Source organism: Tiliqua scincoides, chromosome 5 (assembly GCF_035046505.1).
Source record: "Tiliqua scincoides isolate rTilSci1 chromosome 5, rTilSci1.hap2, whole genome shotgun sequence".
NCBI classification, from domain to species: domain Eukaryota; kingdom Metazoa; phylum Chordata; class Lepidosauria; order Squamata; family Scincidae; genus Tiliqua; species Tiliqua scincoides.
The window spans coordinates 35,537,299-35,551,011 of NC_089825.1; the positions used below are offsets into that span (position 1 = coordinate 35,537,299).

Consider the following 13,713-nt stretch of genomic DNA (forward strand, 5'->3'; position numbering starts at 1 on the left):
ATTATACTGGCTGCATCTACTACACTTTAAAACAAACAAAAAGGCAAAATGATATTCTCTCAAAACCATCCAAAAATATTTATTCTGTTTTTCTGTTTGCAGGAGCTAGATGGGATATCCAAGCAGGAGTCATAGTTGAAGCTCGTTTAAAGGACCTGACTTCAGTGATGCCAGTCATCTTTGTAAGAGCAATTCCAGTGGACAAACAAGAAACAAAGCACATTTATAAATGCCCAGTATATAAAACTAAAATTAGAGGGCCCACATACGTTTGGACTTTTAACTTGAAAAGCAAAGAAAAGTCTGCCAAATGGGTACTTGCAGGTGTAGCCTTGCTCCTGGCAGTTTAAGCAGGTACAATGTTCTATCCCAATTTTGTTGCATAAGCCTAAATAAGAAAGCCCCATTTACATTTAAATAATGTACATTAATTACTTTGTCAAAATACTGTTGCTTAGCAGTAGGACACTTTTAATATGAAAGTTGTAATCTATAAAATACAGTATATAAAAATGTAATAGTACGTTACCACCTATAATCCCAATACCCCAAAGCAGATTAAGTAATACACCGTGCTAACTGTGCAATTTGTAATATCTCAAAAAAAAAAAAAAAAGTTATTACAGTCCTAGGCTACAATTTTTTTTTCTTCTCTTAAAAAATAGATATCTTGGGGAAAAAAGTCTCTCTTGTTCATTTTAATATCAGTATAAAAATATCAAAATAAATCCTAGGTTAAATACTCCAGTGTATAAAGTAGTCATCTTTATTGCCCCAATCAAACTCGCTTCAAGAGCCAGTGTACTATATATGGAAGCACACAGACACATCAGTAATGTATCAAGGTGTACCCACCCACTCACTGGTCTCTTTGGCACAATGGCTTGTATCCAGATTTGTGAGTTGTTCCAAACATTAAAACAGATCCTAAGCACACTGCCGGTGTAATTTCTGTGTACATTGCAAAATGTCATAAGCACTGCTGTGGAACAGATAAGAAGTTGGAGGGGAAGCCTGAAAAAATTTGAAAGTCATTCAAACACTTTGAGAAGCAGCAACTTAAACTGAAGTATAGTAAGTTTTAGATGAAAGTTTTGGGGTGGGTTTTTTGTTTTCACTAAGATGCCAAAGAGATATTTGTTTGGAATTTAAAAAAAAGAAAAAAAGAATGCAGCTAGTAGAATGCTGGGAGTATGACATTTCAAAAAGGATTTTTACAGAAGAAATTTCCAGTGGTGACGAATGTATAACATACAGATTCATTTAACGGATATTTTCCTGATAAACCTTTGCAGTACATAAAATTTCAATTTAAACGTGATCACTTCTGCCCTACATTTCTATACTTTTAAAACATTGTTGTAATTTAAACTTTAGATATCCAAGTCTGATTTTAAACATTATAATAAAGTTGGCACATTGAGTGTTGTCACTGCTACATCCAGTATTTTCAGTCATCCTCAGCAAGTTGCTTTTGCAAGCTGGAAAAGAAAAATAGTAGAGAGGTACTGCCTTTAGTAATTTTAGGGGTTAAGTAAAATAAGTGATATTTTCAGCTAAGTATTATGCATTTCAGATGTCATAATCCTATTAAATATGTTGGCACAACCTGTGGACAGCATGATGTACAGCATAATCACCGCCTTTCAGGGCAAATGGTAAAACTGCCAGACACATACAACAGATTATCGTTCAAAACAGAACTCCTAATATTTAACACAGAAGATTCAAACACATACACCTACATATGCAGAGATTATACAAAAAGATGGTGACTTCAGACGTTATGGAAAACACATTGGAGGAGAAATAATCCATTCTTATACTCCTTAATGCAGTGGTTCCCAAACTTTTTAAAAATACTATCAGGACCCATCTCGCTTTATGAGACTTAAAGTCTAGAAATAATTTATTTTTATTTACAAAAAAATATCCATTTCTTTTAATGAAGCAGCCCTAATGAACTTTAATGAATGTTGTCCTTCCTTTCTCATTTCTCTCCAGAAAGAAAAAAAAACTCTGCTCCTGCAGTTTGTAAAATAGCCACTGAGCTCTTTTGCAAGGCAATTAGCAGCTACCTTACAAATTCTAGAAGCTGAGCTGAGCAAAGTAATCAGCAGCTATCTAATTTTTGATCATCATCAGCTTTTGAGTTAGTTACTCAAACTAAGTTACCTGATCTTGCCTGATCTTACCTGATCTTGCAGTCACCTGTGTTTACACTGGAAGCTCTGTTTGGCATTTCACAACCCACCAAATATCAGGTGGTCGCAACCCGGTTTGGGAAACACTGCCTTATGTCATGTTCAAACAGAATACATATTTTGAGGTGAGATATTTCTGCTTCCTAAGTTGCACGTTCACCATGCAGGACAAATAGGACAAATGAGTTCCACTTTGGATGCAACAAAATGTGTGAAAATTATAAACTATGAGTAACTTGTGTGTCACAAAATGTGGAAGGAAGAAAGTGCAAAGGGTATGTGTTTCATGCTCCTCCCACATCCTGTAACATCTAAAGTTTCTCATAGTTGCAGAGAACCTGGACTACAGAAGAACTGCGCATGTCTGTTAAACCTAAGTAATGAGACTTTTCACCTCAAACTGTGAAGTCAGCAAGGAGGCATTTCTGCCCGAGAATTGAATTACTGGAGAATGTGATGCAAACTTGTTTTTGGTTACAGTTTCACACACACACCTCTGTAGATACAGACAAAATCTGAAAGCATTCTATTGCGATTCCGAGAGTTTTCTTACCTTTCAAGATATTCTTTTACATTGTCGTAACCGTAAAACTTTGCCAAGTGGATGAGCATCCCTGTAGCACAACGGCCATCACGTTTTCGACAATAACTGCAGTTGCAAATTCCACGACAAGGAGGGCAGATCCAATCCTTAATGAAACGTGGGGGGGGGGGAGAATTTATTCTTATTAACAGTCGTCCGATTAGAAGCAACATACATGCTATTGCTTAGCGGAGGAAACAAGAGCATAGCTATAGTACACAAAAACTGTGTACTTTGTTTTTAAAGACCTTTTATGAAGGCAACAAAGCCATTAGCTTTTCAATTATTTTACTCACCTAAACATCTATGTATCACTGCCAAAATTAGGTACTTACTGAGTCAAGAAGTGCTGACTTCACATCTTCTCCATAGCGATTACGAAGACATGGCCCGCAAAACTGTCCCCTCACACCCCAACAACCTTCATTATGACAAACTGTCTTTGTATCAATTGTCTTCTGTCGACATTGATGGCATGTACTTCCCTAATGTGGGTGCAGGCAGGGGAAAATGATAGAAAATTAAAAACATTAATACCATGTTGTAATTCTCTCCCAGCAAATACCAAACATGGTGGATTCCAGCAACTAATCCATACAATTTCAGAAAAGATTTTCCCCATCCACTTTTATTGACGGGTTTCAATACAAATGAAGAGACCATATTCATGACAGCCAATGTGAGTTCCAAACATTGCTGCTATCTTGTGAATAATACTGTAATGCAAATCTGCCATAAAGAGAAGGCCAGTGCCTGAAATTTGTTGGAGGAGTTGGTGTATAAAAATGGCAAGTAATAAAAATCTTACAGCCATACTCTACAGTGTTCAAATAGTAGTTTGTGCCATAAGAAACAAAAACATGCATGGCCTTTATCTAACTATAGTTAAATTTTACCTTATGAAACTATAATTTCTAAGCTCTGCACTACATTTTGGTGGATTGTTTTAGGAAAGAATTTCATACTCTGACACTGTTTATACTTCATGTCGGCATCACTAAATGACAAGCTCAATGCCTGTGATATTTTTGTCCATCACACTGCATCAGCAACTATGCAACTATGTTACAATGTTAGTTTGGCATTTCAGAAAGTGGGTGGCTTAGGCAAGTTTCACTCTACTCCCCAATCTGCACATGCCATTGCTGGTATCTGTACTGAGCAGTCTCTTCTAATAAAATGAACTATTAAGATCTTTCAGGTGCACTTGGATGGGCATGAGAATCTCTTAAAAGTAGGTACATTCAGTCATTTTGTCTACATGCACTACGAGGGCAGTATACCCACAGATCCTGTATCCGCAGTTTCAGGTATCTGTGGATTGGGTTTGTGGGGTCGCTCCATGAGCCCCTCTGGAGGCTAGGGGAGCTGGGTTCCCCTTAGCTCCGGAGGGTCTTCTGAGGCCCACAGATGCTGCAAGTGACTGCTCATGGCTGCTGCAGGTCTCAGAATAACAGAAAATAGCAAAAAAACGCTACTTCAGGTTTTTGATTGAAAACTGGAAGTAGCTTTTTTTGCTATTTTCTTTCAGGGACCTTTTTCAGCCAGCCAGTCCTTAGGTTGGGGGCCTCAGCAGACTCACTTGCTATGTACCTGTGTGCCTGCTTCTAGTTCCCTCTTCTCACTCGCTCCCACCTCCTGGCTCCTCCGGGCTTCTTTGGTTGGGCAATCAGCATGCAGGCAGGCAACAACCGCCTTCGTGCCCAACGCTATGCATGTCTACTCAGAAGTAAGCCCCATAGTAGCCAATGGGGCTTACTCCCAGGAAAGTGAGGATCAGGTTGCAGCCTGAGTTGTGCTCAGTAGCAGGAGCAAGCTCCAAGCGGACTCTTCAGCTGCTGCGTAGGATGCAAAGCAACCGCGACCAGCCCCTTCCCTGGCTGCTCCTTTGCTTGTGCTGCCTGCCGTGGAAAGCTCAAAGCAGCCTCTTCTGCACGCGGGCGCGTGGCTGCCGCCTGCCTCCTCTGATCCCAAGGCACACTTGAGGCAGTCTCACAGCACACCAGTGTGCACACTGGTTGAAAACTGCGGTTGAAAACTGCTGCTCTAGGAGAATTTTCATTCCATCTTTAATGTGGATATAAACTGCTAGTACAATCCGAAGGATTTATTCATTTTTCTCAGGCAGAAGTATTCTCCTGTTAGTACCTTGTCATAATGGATGTCACTTGTAGTTTTTACTTTGTTCTAAAAATGTGTTGCTCACTCTGACCAATATGTATATTAAGTCTAATTAAGCAATTTCTGCCCAGCCCACAGCTGTACACATTTGATCTCTGTTGCTTATCTGAAACGCTAGACAGAAATGGCTTGAAGTTCTTTGAAACAGAACACGACAGAGAAGGAAGATCAGAAGTACACTCATTCTGTAAAGTGTTTTTGAGAGAGAGAGAGAGAGAGACTATTAAGCCAATACAAACAGTACTATGTTTAATGCAGTGGTCTCAAAAGCCCCTCTGCAAAGCCTCTCCATTCACCCCCAGTCTTCACACCGGCCAATCTCATCTGCCTGAAAATCTGGGCGCGAAGGCTGCTGGGGCAAAAGAACCTGCAAGCAACTGGCCAGCGTGACGACTGGGGGCAAAGGGAGAGGCTTTGCGGAGGCTTCCTGGTGGAACAGTAAGCATCATTCACACCAGGGAAGGACTGCAGTGGGTGTCAGATCCGGCCCAGGCTTTGGCATCCGCTGAGTTAATGACACAAATATAAATCTATGTAAACATACCATTTGACATAACAGGGCAGTCAAAATAAGACTTCAGGCTTAATTAATTTACTAGCAAAACCAGTCTCCAAAGAAGAAAGCTTATACCTACCAGAACTTTATCGTAGATTTTGTCTTTAACTGTTATTGCAACATTCTCTAAATCATCATCAGTAATATCTTCAACTGGTCGGAACAAACAGTATTTTGATGATCTTCTTCTTTTTGGCTCCTCCAAATCTCCCTATGAAAGAAACTCATTTTTCCATCTCTAAACCCATGGGACTTTTGCACTGCATGTAATAACAGCTAGATTATGTAACTCACTATTCACCCAACTCTTCTTTGGCCAGTTCAGAACCAACTCCATGTCTCTTTCTCTTCAAAGCTTTTGCTTCAACCTTAGCTTGAAACAAGCTTCCTCCTCTCTGCCAGAATTATTTATTGGAAGCACCAGCTCAGCCTGCTGCCTTTGTACTGTTAATCCCCCCCAGGGAAAGCGTCTTATTTCTTCACTACCTATGCATACACACACACACACACACACACACACACACATATTAGTTTATTAAAAACTCTTCTCCATCACAAGCTACTCCAAATTTTGCCTTTTCCACAACCCACATGGAAAGCCCTTGAATATTGTACTTTTATCACCACTTCTTTGTCCACTCCACCTATTATTCATTTATTCCTTTTAAATGCCACCGCAGAGCAGCTTTGGCTTTGAAGCTCCTGATCTCTCCATATTTGCAAGCATGTCATGCTTCCTGTTCCTCAACATCTTCTCCACTGAGAGATACACAAATTGTTTCTGAACTGGGCTTCTACAGAACTTGCAGGTGCAGAAAATGAATCTATTCCACTGTGGTAACAATGTTCTCTTCTTGGTTACTGTCCCCATATATCTATGCTTTATATAATTTTAAACAGCCAAGCACAAAAGTAGTCCCATTTCTCCTTCTTTTACTTTTAGTATGCCCTTCTTTTCTTCTGGTCAGCCAAAAGCTCTCCACTGTCCATTCACTTGATTCCAGGACTTGCTAGCTATTTTCTAATACACATATAAACAGCAGTAAAGAGTAAAACGTGTTAGAACTAGAGGTGTTTGAAAATGGTGTTATTTACTCAGAAGTAAATCCACTGTGTTTCATAAGACTTCAGCTGTAATCCTATCTTACGCACCAGAAACAAACACCTCTCGTTAAAAACATTTAAACTGCTTGGTCAATTTTTAAAAATTATTCAACAGCACCTAGATAAGCCACTATCCTATTAAAATCCCAAACTGACACTGTACTTTTGGCTTGATTTGCCCCATTATTTAGTCCTGGTGATTTAAATTCTTCTCTTTTTCACTGGCTAAAAGCAAGAACAAGCAAAAGTTGGTACATACCCGTTTTAGTCCTTTCTTTAAGAGTTTCTGTTGCCGTCTGTAATTGTTCAGCTGTTCTGCAAATCTCACAGCAGAAGCCGTGAAGTTTTCCAAAGCAAATTTCTCTGGGGGACGAGCACTCCTGGTTGGATTAGTACGACGCTCTATCTGGCCTTCTGAAAATGTTTTCCTTGGTGTTTTCTTCTGTTTCTAGAACAGGGGGAGATGTAAGACCTTTTGTGAGAGACATGGTTTCCTGGTTTCCTTTTACTTTCTAGAATGTCGGTGTATTAGTGCATCCAGGTCTTTGTGTACACCTCAGATCATCCCAAATTCATTTTTCCAGGCTAAAAGTAAATGGAGCTCCAGCACACACCCCTTCTATACAGTAATACCAATCTCTGCATAAGAAGTGAACTTCTTTATTTTCCTTACTACTCTTATACTTCACTGTTACTATAGTTAATATGAAGATGCACAAAACCGAGCCTCATTCTTTGGAATAAAAGTTGATTTTGGTACACTAGATAATTTGCAGTTTTTGACACTTAATTCCCTTTATTCAATCTTTGTTCTGGACATATAAGCAACTAGAGTTCATACAAAAACAGAATTATGTATAAGTTGTGCCTTTTTTTCTTCCAAACACACAAGTGAGGGCCTGTTCGTTTTCCAGTCATGTGTATTTGAAATGACGGGGAACAGTGAAATTTTTGCATGCATTCAAATGCATTTTGTGCAATTTGTATGTATGGTTGTTTTTCATTCAGGTCTCAGAACCCATGAGCCAAGGAGTGGCTCTTCTTAGAGACACATTACAGAAATACTGTACCTACCAGGAAATTGGGGAGGGGGAAGAGAGAGGAGAACACACACACACAAGTTCTGAAGTGCAATAAAGTTTTATGCATTATCTTTTTCTATGATACTTACAGAAGGAGTAGAGGTTGGGGATTTTACTGGGAAAAGGTCAGGTATAGAATTCAGTTCTGCTAATAAATGTGCAAGCTGAAATTAGAAAAAAATTACACTGAGTTTCAAGTTTTAGGCAATATTTAAAACTTGCATTCAGTACTTACTCTGCCTCAAATTTTTAAAAAGTAAATTCTAATAGATCTTTATACCAGGGGTTAAGTTCTGTAATGCCATTTTTTTTGTTAAATCACCATTAAGATCACATCCACTTGGGGTTCCGTTCCCGGACCCACTGCAGATAAGAAAACCAGCGAGTGATGAATGGGAACTGTGACATTCCCTGGCCCTCCAAAGGTTTTTAAGGCCTTTAAACATCACTTCCAGGTTTCCCCAAAAACTGGAAGTGACCTTCTAAGGCTTCCCAAATGTCCCAGAGGCAACCAGAACACAGCTAGCCTCTGGAGGGTCCATGTGGGGCTATCCCGCAGATTCAGGACCCATGAACAGTGGAATCCATCGATACAGCAGGCTCACTGCACTTTCTCCAGTAAGAAACAAAAACATGCATGGCCTTTACTTTATTTTCTGAGATGCAGGAAAGCCCATGGCCCACTCCACAGATGCTTGAGTCCCAGATGTGGGCTGGGTCCCAGTGCTGCAATCACTTATTCTGATGCTGCACTGGGCTATCCGGAGGTCACGCCAGCCCACTCAATAGGCCTCCCTGCCTCTTCAGAAGGCCTCCTGGACATAACCAAAAGCCACGTCCAGTTTGCATCCATGACTTCCAATCTTAACCAAGAGGTGTTCTGAGGTCAAGGAAGGCCAATGGAGTTTTCTTCACTGTTGGCATTTCACCACAGCGAAGACAGTTTTGTTTTGGAAAGTTTTTCTGGTTTTAATGAGTTATACCTCTGACAGTCCTATTTTCCTGGTACGCTACCTTTTGCTTTCAGCATTTTATAATTTTGAATGTTAATTGTTTATCTGCAGTGTTACCATGTATAAAAATGAAATAATTCCCTGGTCTGGAACTGTGATGGACACAGTAATCTGCAACCACCTTGGGTGCTGACTATTAATGCAAACAATGAAAGTTAGACTTTACTCTTATATTCAGTATGCAGTAATACTGCTACCTGCTAGAACTTACCATGGCTTTATTTTCTTTGATATTCATGGCTCTTTTAAGCAAGGCACTAGAGTTTTCATTTGATGCCTCTTTAGCATCTTCCTCAGACTCTGAGGAGTTCTCCTGGTCTGCCTTTTTCCACATTTTATTATGTTTCATTCGTGTAACAGAGGAAGTGTGTTTACTGTTCACCAAGCAGGATTTTGAGAAATTCTTGTCAGTTGCTTTTTTTTCAGCAGACTTCCTGGTGGGAAACTGCAATGCCACACGAAAGTCAAAGCTCCTTCGTTTGGGAGAGGCTTTTTCTGTCTCTTCCATACAGGATAAAGCATCATTTTCATTGTTCAGATCCGAATCTACCATCTAAACAGAATGAATGAAACAACCTATGAATGAAACAACCCATTCCTCCATGGGAAAACACTTAATTTTTCATTCTTCTCATCAATACAGACATTTCTGAAAATAGTTTTAAAAGCTGTCTTTTTTTAACCTAAATTAATGCATCTCTTGTGAATTGTTCCACACAGTCTATGTGTCATTGGGACAGTTTACTATTTGTGTGCCAAGCAACAAGGCATGGGCAGCCATCAAGATGTTTAATTGCAGACCCAGATAAGGCCTCAGCTGAGGCCAAATTCAAAACAAGCAGTGAACTCACTGCAAAACATCATTAATTCCATAGACACCAGACTTTTGACTAAAGCATTTCACCAAATATTGCATTATAGATGTTACAATTGCGTGCTAATACAGCACTAAAGGCTGCTAATATTAAGCACGTTCAACAAGAAATCATGCTGCTGAATGTGTTATGCTACAGAGTGAAAAACTGCTATAATGTGGTCATTCACAGGCACCACTAACAGAACATCAGCAAGCCCAGGCTACACAGGAGGATCCCACATTGGGGCTCCTATCCAAGTCAGCCTTGCTTCCTCCTTTGCAAATTGGGTCGATGCTGACATGGGGAGGAGTCACAGGACAGGCACCATTAGGTGGTCCGGAGCTTTTAATGGAGCTTCAACAGTATGGGAAGAAGCCAATTCCAATGCTAAAGAAGTCAATGTAAGAAAATGCATGAAGTGAACCTCCTTGGTGCGCTGCAGTTTTCAAGGAACTGTTAGCATACTTCTTCTTCTCCCTTTACCTTCAATGCTAGACAGTCATATGCCAAAAATATAACTTAACATCAAGTTAAGATTTCTACAAAGGGGGGGAAAAAATCAGTATATGAAGTGGAATATTATGGAATTGTACTCCAAACCCCCACAATCCCATTTACTTCAAGTTCGTTTGAAGAGAACCCTCCAAACACTTCATTTTCTGAATCTGTATCTTCCATGAAAATCCTCCTCAGTTCCTCAGTCAAGTACTTAGGTTGAAAGTGAGCATCCTGCAACATCAAGCACAAACATACAACATTGTTCCTGATATGCATGGGATAAGAAACTTGCACTTTTGTGTACATACACCAGTGGTTTCCAACCTTTAGGAGCTCATGGACCAGTAAGGCAAAAATTGGAATTATTGTGGACCGCATGCGGCTGTGGGCGGACTAGTGTCCACCCTCTGTGATGGTCCATCTCCCAAGCACTCCCCCACAGACTATCAAAAGGATGGAGAATGGACAACCCACAGCTGACACTTCAGTGGCTGTGGACAGTCCGTTCTCTGCCCTCTTTGTTGGTTTGTAGGAGACTGCTTGCTTGGTAAGAGACCGGAAATGATCAAAGGTGATTTTTTTCCCCTGAAACCTCATGGACCATTTCTCAGGGTCTTGCGGACCACCTGTGGTTCGTGGACCACGGGTTGGGAACCAGTGACATATACAGATGATCACAATGGAGGTGATGAAAAGCAGATCATTTAACAAGTGCACAGATGGTGTGAACTACGAAAATGAACAATGCTCAAGGTAAACACGTCACAACTCAGGAAAGCAAGATCACCCATGTAAGCAACTCTTCCCAGCATCCACCGGCAACTTTATCTCCTTTTGGAAAATAAGCTTTTGCTCCTGTGCCATAGAAGTACTTTTGAAAATTCTATTCCATACACCTACACAATCCGAGTTCATCAAATGAAAAATATAAATGCACACAAGCTACTTTCTTGCCTTGATAGATGATAATAAAGTTGTGATTTTTTTCCAGTCTCAACATTTTTATTTTATTAGATGTATAAAAAGGTTCTGTGAACTTCCTAAAACTAGGTGGAAAGCATTTGTAAAATCAATCAATCAATCAACAGTATTTATATACCGCTTTTCAACTAAAAGTTCACAAAGCGGTTTACAGAGAAAAATCAAATAACTAAATGGCTCCCTGTCCCAAAAGGGCTCACAATCTAAAAAGATGCAAATGAATACCAGCAGACAGCCACTAGAACAGACAGTGCTGGGGTGAGGTGGGCCAGTTACTCTCCCCCTGCTAAAAAGAGGAGCACCCACTTGAAAAAGTGCCTCTTACCCAATTAGCAGGGTAAAAGAATTTTTTTATTTGTAAAAGAAATAAAAGTATTCAAAGCATCTGTCAATCACTCTACCTTTAAAGAAAGGGGTTAGCACAGGGCAAGGATGGAGGGGGTGGGGGGAACATACACATAAACACAAAACACCTGCCTCTGGAGAGTCACAATTGTGCATTTGAGAACATTTTTCTCATTTTTCTTCGGCTGCTAACTCCTTCCACGCAAAATGACCCTGTACAACTGTACTTCACTAACTATCTTTATTCCTTTATTTCACTGCCCTTCCTTCCCTGAATTTAATTATACATTTCTGTGCACTGAGATAATTTAGGTGAAAATCAAATACAAGAGATGCGAGGAAAAACTTCCAATGGAACAGAACAGGAAAATCATTTAATATACTATTTCTTTAAACTATGAATTATTATGTATAATTGTAGAAGGGGGTTCTCTTGGATAAATTACTTTTACAGATAGCTGTAGTGCAGTTCTTGGAAGGGGAAGCATGAACACAAAACAAAAGGTACTTGCATTAGAAATCTTATTTATAGTTGTAAAAGCCTGAAACTACTATATACCATGGACTGCACCACAACTTTGCTTTTCAAGCTGGAAAACGGGCCACTAGGCCTTTTTTCAAATAGAAGCAAAGACCAGGTGCAAACTGGTTCCAGTTGAGGTGGGGGCTTTTCGAGTAAGGGAATTTTTAGAGCTGTTTTAACCGGGGGGGGGGGTCTTCTCTTGCTTTTAGGCTGGGTGTGCTGCCATTGGCTGGGTAAAATGCATTTTCCTAGGAGAATAAGCCAGCCAAGAATGGTTGGATAACCAAACTGACACTACCTGAATGAGGGGGAGGTTAGGCATTGACAGCAAGTCAGACCAGGACTGAGAACACAGAGGAGGCACAGTGATCAATCCCTGTTCCAGGTCTGTCTCCAGTCAAAAGCACTAAGAGACTGGCATCACCTAGGAATCACATCCGAGTATGCTGTTCAGTATAAGTTCAATTGCAAAACAAACAAATTCCCCCCAAACTGCAGTCTGTCTGGGAGCAGCATTGCCTCCCTCAGACTTGGTCCACTGCCAGGGTCACTCAGGCCATGCAGCAGCATGTCATCAACATGCCTGCCACCAAGTCCTTTGTCTTCACTGCAGTCATGGAATGATCCCCAGACAGATCTGGCAATTACTTACACCTCCCCTGAGGCTTCCCAGGCAAGCTTCCTGGCTGCTTCGGGCAATGGGGGGGGAGCAATCTTTGGATGGGAAAGGGGGTAGAGTTAAGAATATATGAAGAGCCCTGCTGGATCACACCAAAGGCCCATCTAGTCCAGCTTCCTGTATTGCACAGTGGTCCACCAAATGCCTCAAGGAGCACACAAGACAACAAGAGGCCTGCATCCTAGTGCCACTCCCTTGCATCTGTCATTATGAGGTAGCCTATTTCTAAAACCAGGAGGTTGCACATACCATCACAGCTTGAACCTGTGATGGACTTTTCTTCTAGAAAACTGTCCAGTTCCCTTTTAAAGGCATCTAGGCCACAAATTCAGATTTTAGACATTGTACCACTGAGTTATGATTGGAGGAGGCAAAGCTTCCTACCTTGGTTCAACTACATTCCATAAGATACCTAGTAAAAGTTCACCTGGATTTTCAGGATTCTGTTTCTTTCACCTGCCAGACCACTTATGTATAGCATGTGCACTTGATATCGAGTACTAGTGTACAATTCTTGTATATTACTTACATCCTTACTGTCTAACTTAATTTCCTAAATGAACTGCTAGAGATGGCCTTGGACTTCATATCCAACATAGTGATTCAGATCCACAGGATGTTTTATTTGCTTGATAGAAACTATGTGCAGTTTGTTGTAAGATTTTCCTACCTTGTTTCTAGATTCCAGTGAATCAAAACTCTCACAGCTGTCCTCCAGCAAAAGCGTTTCCATGGGAACATCAGCTCCAAAACCAAGAAAGTCTTCATCATCACTTGGGGCATTAAAAATATCAGCCAATTTGAGCATCTGTTCGCAATTCATAAAGAGAAACAAAAGAGAAAGTCAGCTATAGTAATAATAATTTAGTTAAATCTTTCATGAGAATATTGGCATTTTATCAATCCATCAGTTTCATTACACATTTGCAATGCGCATGAAAGCATAAGTGAAGCATAGAGAATACAAGGAAAGTTGTGTGTGTCCTCAAGCATGCTCAGAGCAACGACCATTAATTTCAGTGTAATTTGAACAATTTTAACTCTGCACTGGTTGGCTCCCTTAACATACAGTTCGAGTCCTACAAATATTAAATTACATCGATTCTG

General features: G+C 40.3%; 2 protein-coding genes across 3 annotated transcripts in view; one reads left to right on the forward strand and one right to left on the reverse strand.

The window, feature by feature from the left end:
* DNAH11 (dynein axonemal heavy chain 11) overlaps positions 1 to 390 on the forward strand; it is a 189,915-nt gene extending 189,525 nt beyond the window's left edge. Inside the window, exon 82 of the mRNA XM_066631428.1 lies at positions 103 to 390. Within this exon, the coding sequence (XP_066487525.1) occupies positions 103 to 350 (248 nt within the window). The 3' untranslated portion in view covers positions 351 to 390. The remainder of the gene's footprint in view (positions 1 to 102) is intronic.
* A 1,003-nt stretch (positions 391 to 1,393) lies between these two features.
* CDCA7L (cell division cycle associated 7 like) lies at positions 1,394 to 13,354 on the reverse strand. 2 transcript variants are annotated; one of them, XM_066628780.1, is made up of 9 exons: positions 13,277 to 13,354; positions 10,181 to 10,309; positions 8,935 to 9,276; positions 7,800 to 7,874; positions 6,888 to 7,070; positions 5,604 to 5,720; positions 3,123 to 3,272; positions 2,758 to 2,894; positions 1,394 to 1,481 (listed from the first exon to the last, which is right to left on the reverse strand). In XM_066628780.1, exons 1-9 carry the CDS (start codon positions 13,337 to 13,339, stop codon positions 1,451 to 1,453), a joined length of 1,227 nt encoding a protein of 408 aa, XP_066484877.1. In that variant the 5' UTR covers positions 13,340 to 13,354; the 3' UTR covers positions 1,394 to 1,450. The 2 variants fall into 2 exon arrangements, with proteins under 2 accessions (XP_066484877.1, XP_066484878.1); XM_066628781.1 differs by lacking the exon at positions 10,181 to 10,309.
* Positions 13,355 to 13,713: the final 359 nt, after the last annotated feature.

What these genes read in the sequence shown, in the direction of transcription:
- CDCA7L (XM_066628780.1), bottom strand. Translation starts at nt 13,339, where the DNA reads ATGGAAACGCTTTTGCTGGAGGACAGCTGTGAGAGTTTTGATTCACTG. An exon ending in TAAAGAAAGGACTAAAACGG is followed by an intron (nt 5,721 to 6,887) that starts GTATGTACCAAC and finishes GATTTGGAGGAG; the next exon opens with CCAAAAAGAAGAAGATCATC. An exon ending in AGTCAGCACTTCTTGACTCA is followed by an intron (nt 2,895 to 3,122) that starts GTAAGTACCTAA and finishes CGTTTCATTAAG; the next exon opens with GATTGGATCTGCCCTCCTTG.